At 40.9% G+C, this 5,376-nt stretch overlaps 1 protein-coding gene across 1 annotated transcript in view; it reads right to left on the bottom strand.

Moving 5' to 3' along the window:
* Positions 1 to 80, bottom strand: part of NEK10 (NIMA-related kinase 10) — a 117,050-nt gene extending 116,970 nt beyond the window's left edge. Inside the window, exon 1 of the mRNA XM_009324212.1 lies at positions 7 to 80. Coding sequence (XP_009322487.1) covers positions 7 to 80 — 74 coding nt within the window. The remainder of the gene's footprint in view (positions 1 to 6) is intronic.
* Positions 81 to 5,376: the final 5,296 nt, after the last annotated feature.

Genomic DNA, 5,376 nt, shown 5'->3' with positions numbered 1-5,376 from the left:
CTATACCTCATAGAGATCCCATGAGGTTTTTTGTCTGTTGCTTTTTCTGTGCTCTTCAACTTTTTGTCCTGATCAGGCATTGTGTATCACTTATCAGATGGCTAAAAACTCATTTCCTTAAAAATAAAGTAGATAGAATTCTATCATTGCAGCAAAAGCAACAAATATTTACTTACAGAACCAACTGATAAAACTTTAAGAAAAAAAAACAGCTCTACCATTTTCTCAACATGAACCCTTAGGCATTATATGAGGATATCCTTTAGAATTCCAGATATTAACGAGAAAGTAATTAACCTAACATACAGAAACCTTCTTTTCCCAACACATGGGTAAGATAATATTGGCTGTCTTGCTATAACACTTCGTTTTTATTGGGATTTTTCCCCTTCTTGCGTATTATTACCATTATTTCTCACCATGGATTATCTATTTATGTTACAGCAGTGCTTACAGGCTGACATCAACAGAAAATACGATGAGCCAGACAACAGAGAACATAATGGTTTTATCATCTAAGTAAACAAGACAGATGAAGGGTAGAAAAAGGAGGTATCTGACAAATAAATGCGATGCATACATCATGCAGTCTACCAAAGAACCACAGAAATTTTCAGTAGTTTGGAATCTGGGTCTTCTGAATTTCAGCCGAATGCCTTATGCCAATAGTGCCCAGCTTTTCTTGCAGTGGGACACACAGCTTATTTCCATTGATGAGCAGAGCTGTATGGCCTGGCCTCATCAGGGCCATTAACACATATTAGATCCACTGCTGATGAATGTTCAGTCTGTAGGTCTGACTTCCCACAAAAGCCCACAGCTTGTTGGTTGCATAGTATACAACACTTGTTCACTGGAAATCTTACAAAGCCCAAGAAAGAGACAGAATGACATAGAAAGAGGATAGTCAAGAGGAATCTCTTGCTGCCACGAAAGCAATTATATTGATGCAGATCCTGCTCTGAGTGAAAAAAGCATGGTCAGGAGCAGGTGGGGGCTGAAGAATTACCCCACAGAACTACATACAGCTGCAGCATATTGGTAGAGAACCTCTGATTTAAAAAAACGAGGATATAATACCACTGCCTGATCCTTTCTACCCATTTTACTGTTCACTAAACATGGACCATTTGGATGTTCCCTTTAGTGTCTCTTTAATAGGATTTTCCATATGAAATATGATAGCCCCCTTTTCTCTTTGTGCAGTGTAGAATTCCTCAGCTATTGATTTTTATCCCTCTTCCTCTAAAGGCAAAGAAGAAGAAAACCTGGCAGGAAATAAAAGCATTGTAAACTACCAGAAGCTGCTGCTTCCCAACTGAAAATCAGTTATTTTCCCAATTATACATTCTCACATCAGAACTACCCAAAACGCAACTGTTGACGGTATGAACTCATGCACTGTATTAACTCGCCTTAGTAAGTGGTCTGTAAGCCCAGCTCATCCATTTCTATTCTTTTGAACAAGCTTTCATCCTACCATCAATCCCCCCACAGAGAATGATTGATCTGGATCCCCAAGAAATTCCTCCTCTCTCCTCCACGCATCCACTCAACAGGGTTATTAAAAAACACCTCAGACCACTCCCGTTGTACCAGTTATCACCAGGGAATGAATATAAACAGGATCTGTTCTACCAGTCAGCAGACAAAATTCCTGAATTCAAATTAAACCAAATGAAGTTAGTTCAATTAATTTATTTCCTTTGCTTCAAAAGCAGTAAAAGTTAAGAGAAGCCAAGTACATTGCTAAGCATGTTTAAGACTCCTCATGAGTAAGGATTTCCATGTATTGTTTTAGTGATATTTCTATTTTATATCCTCTCCCCAATACATTTGGCATATTACTGAGGCATGATGCAATCATGACCTCACATTTGCACACTAAGAAATACTGTTAAACTCGGAAATTATCAACTTGCTCATGAGTACGTGTGTACAAAGAACAGATTTCAACCAAGTAAAGAATCGCCAGACAAAACCACACACAAAACAACTTGTCCATGAGCAAATACAATTAAATCTTAAAATTTTCAGCATCCCATTTAAAAAAGTAATGGTTTAGAAGTTTAACCCAAGGATAAATGGCAGGATTCCCAGCATGGCTAGGATTTCATCCAAAATTGTTAGGTCTTTGTGATTATTTACAAAATCTTACAACTGTAGACCAACCTTACTTTAGGGCAGCCTGTCCAATGCTTTCGCTGTTTGCAGTACCTTAGTAAAGACCAAACAGAGTAACAACTGACTAATATTTTATAGGTTCATTGCCATCACAGATCCAAATGTCCCTGTACAAAATTGAACCTGACAAACATCAAGCCAAATTCCCTTCACTGCTGTCTGAGAATGAAGGGATGCAGCTCACCCAAGGATGCAGCCCTCACCCAGCTCTGAGGACTCATCCTGAGGTTACCTCTCCATTTCCTAGAGGCCACTAAGCCAGCACGAGTCAGTAAGCACTTCAACAAAAAGAGGCCAGCCCTGGCCACAAACTGACCCTGGACAACCTCTTTGGTCTGCCAGCACAGCATCACCACAGGTGCACAGCTCACTGCATTGGGAAACCTGATTCAGGTTACAAATCTAATCTCTCCTACTTTAACCCTGATTACCCTATAGTTTGTCCCCAAGTACTTCTGCTGTACAAGGACAGGTACAACATGCAGAAAGGAGCATTTATCCATGCAGCTTAAAGCGGTGTGCCCTTCAGCTTTACTACAGATAAACCAATTAACAGCCAGCTGCTGGTGAAAATGGCAGGTCCTTTCCCCTTCCCTTCCTTCCCCTTTCCCTTCCCAACCTCAGCCACTCCCCTCCACTTCTTCAGCTGACCTGACCCAAACCTGAGCCCGTTTAGAGAGCTAAACAGACAGAAAACAATATACCTCCCTTTGTATTGTTAGTTTTCTACCAATTTAACTCACTGTTACAGCGGCCTGATGAGTATCTCTGCTGACAAGGCAGGGGGCAGGAGCTGTAAATAGAGGGAGAAGAGCAGAAAACCCTTTCATCAGTAGCCAGTCATTAAATCAGGTAGGTGTATTAGCACCACACCCTGAGTGAGGGGTAGACAAAAGGAAACAACCCCCTGTTTTCCTAGTATCAGCCATAAACCTGAGAGAAAACAGACATGAAATATTTCCTTACCTATTCTCACAGTTATTTGACTTTCTTGAAATCACTGAACAATTTCCCACCCCTGTGTTTCTTCTTTACTTGTGCCAGCAGAAATTTCCATGGAGCCAGGCTATTAACTATCCTCATAACTATCCCCCAGCTATTAAGCCAGCCCCATGAGTAATGTATAAGAAATAAACCAAACAACACTCACATTTCACTTAGGTTATGCCAGCAAAAGATTGAGATCAGACAACTCTTCAAAAGAACAGAAACACATTAAAAGGACAATGTCTTTACAGCATAGATTCTTATTCAATTCCATTTAAAACAATGAAATGAGAGCAATATTGACCAATTGATTTCAACTGAGGATAATTACATTTAATCAGTTGTGTTAATTCAATTACACAGGGAGAGAGATGCTTTCCAATAGTGCTGGCATGCAGAATAGGACAAGAAATGCTCTGAGAACCCTGTCAAAAATGAAAGAATTCACATGATCAGAAACAGGAGACAAAGGAATTACCACCCCAGACTTGATCTGTGGCCCAGTCCAATATGTGTCTCAGATGACACAAGCACATAAAGCTTCAGAAGGTGAAAACAAACCCCCAAATAAACAAAAACACAAAGACACAGTGGAGGATAAATCTACCACCACAAACGACAGTGTAATGATTAGAAACTCTCTTAAACCGAAAGATGCTTACATTCTTTACAATCTTTATTAGCAATAACTACTGGATATGGATAGTTTGTAAGTCAACTAGTTGCTTTATTTACCCTTGAACTCCTTTCTTAATCACTCCAGCAGCTGAGTTCTACTATCTAATTATACACAGAAGGTTAACTGGCTTAAGCTAGATAAAGAAGCAATAGATATGTTATATCTTGGCTTTAATAAGAGTTTTGATGATGTTGCCAGAGAGGAGTGTATCTAATACCATAAGCTGGGTGTGACGTCAGATGAAAATTCAGTCCTTAAAAGAGCAATTATCAATATATTATTGTCAAAATAGAAATGGCAAAGGAAGCATAAAAGTTGACGAAAAGTTCCCAAAAGGTACTTCTCCTTCTCTGGTCTGATGAAACCAAAGGGAACTCTGGACCGCCTCCACTCTTGTTCTCAGAGAGCACAGTAGTCAGAAGGATGGGTCACCACTGGTGACAGCCCATGTCTAGGAAATTCTACACTGATGAACCCATAAAGACAATGTTTGAAGAATATTTCTTACACATTTTATTGCCTGAATCAATATGGAAACCTGCATGTTTGCTATACATGAAAACTTCCACATGCATGTATTTACCTCAAATTTTGTAACTTCTTTGAAGGTCTCTAGGATCCACTACGAGGTTCCTGTTTTTCCAACAAATTGAAATATTCAAGCCACTGCTGGTTTTGGGTGGGTTTTTTTGTTTGTTTTCCCTCTGCACAACCCCAGTTCCAGTGGAGCCATAAATGGCCAGGCCTGTTCTCAGATTCCTGGGCCCATGCAATGCAAGTCTCCGGACTATTTTCCAGGTAACTTTTATCTGTAGATTCTGCCTAAATCTACCCTGTTAATCTGCAGTTCACAGATGTAGAAAATAAAGAGGTTTTCTGAGGTCTAGTGAGCAGCTCTGTATCAATGCAAGGATAATATGTAGCTCCGTGAAACTCATCCTCTCTACCCTCGCTACCAAGGCAGACATTTTTAGGGAACTGTAGTGCTACGACTTGGAGCCTCTGGGAATCATGAGAGATTGTTTGAAGTCTCCTGAAGGCTCAGAGCTGGTAGAGGTGCAGGGCTGGGGAAGATGTCATTAGGAGGACTGGGAGAGGGATGGGGGCAGAGTAACCCTTATTTTAGAGGCATTACTCCTAGTTTGTTAGGTGAGATTCAGGACTGAGATGCACCCTCGAGTTGGCAGGTGGCACGCTGCACAAACTGGGCTTCATTTAGAAGCACAGAGATTCCCTGGAGTTTTCGCATCTTATTCATGACTAAGCAGGCCTGGCTCAGCACTTTTTTTTCTTTTTTTTAAGTGTTTTGTACCGAGTTGCATGTTTACGTACATTCCCAGATGCTAACGTTATCTTTTGACCTTTTTAACATCGAGTTTGAAACCTTTACCCCTCCACGACTTAATCATACCACGGCTGGAGCACGCGATCATCCAGCAACTCCGTGACTAGACCGCGACACGCTGAAAAGACAGCAGCCTAATTCCGCTGCCTCCTTCGTTCCCTCCCCGCGCCAGCCCTCGGCC

Source organism: Pygoscelis adeliae, unplaced genomic scaffold, assembly GCF_000699105.1.
Source record: "Pygoscelis adeliae isolate BGI_AS28 unplaced genomic scaffold, ASM69910v1 Scaffold25, whole genome shotgun sequence".
NCBI lineage: Eukaryota > Metazoa > Chordata > Aves > Sphenisciformes > Spheniscidae > Pygoscelis > Pygoscelis adeliae.
The sequence above is the reverse complement of the archived record's forward strand: the minus strand, read 5'-3'. Positions and strand labels throughout refer to the sequence as shown.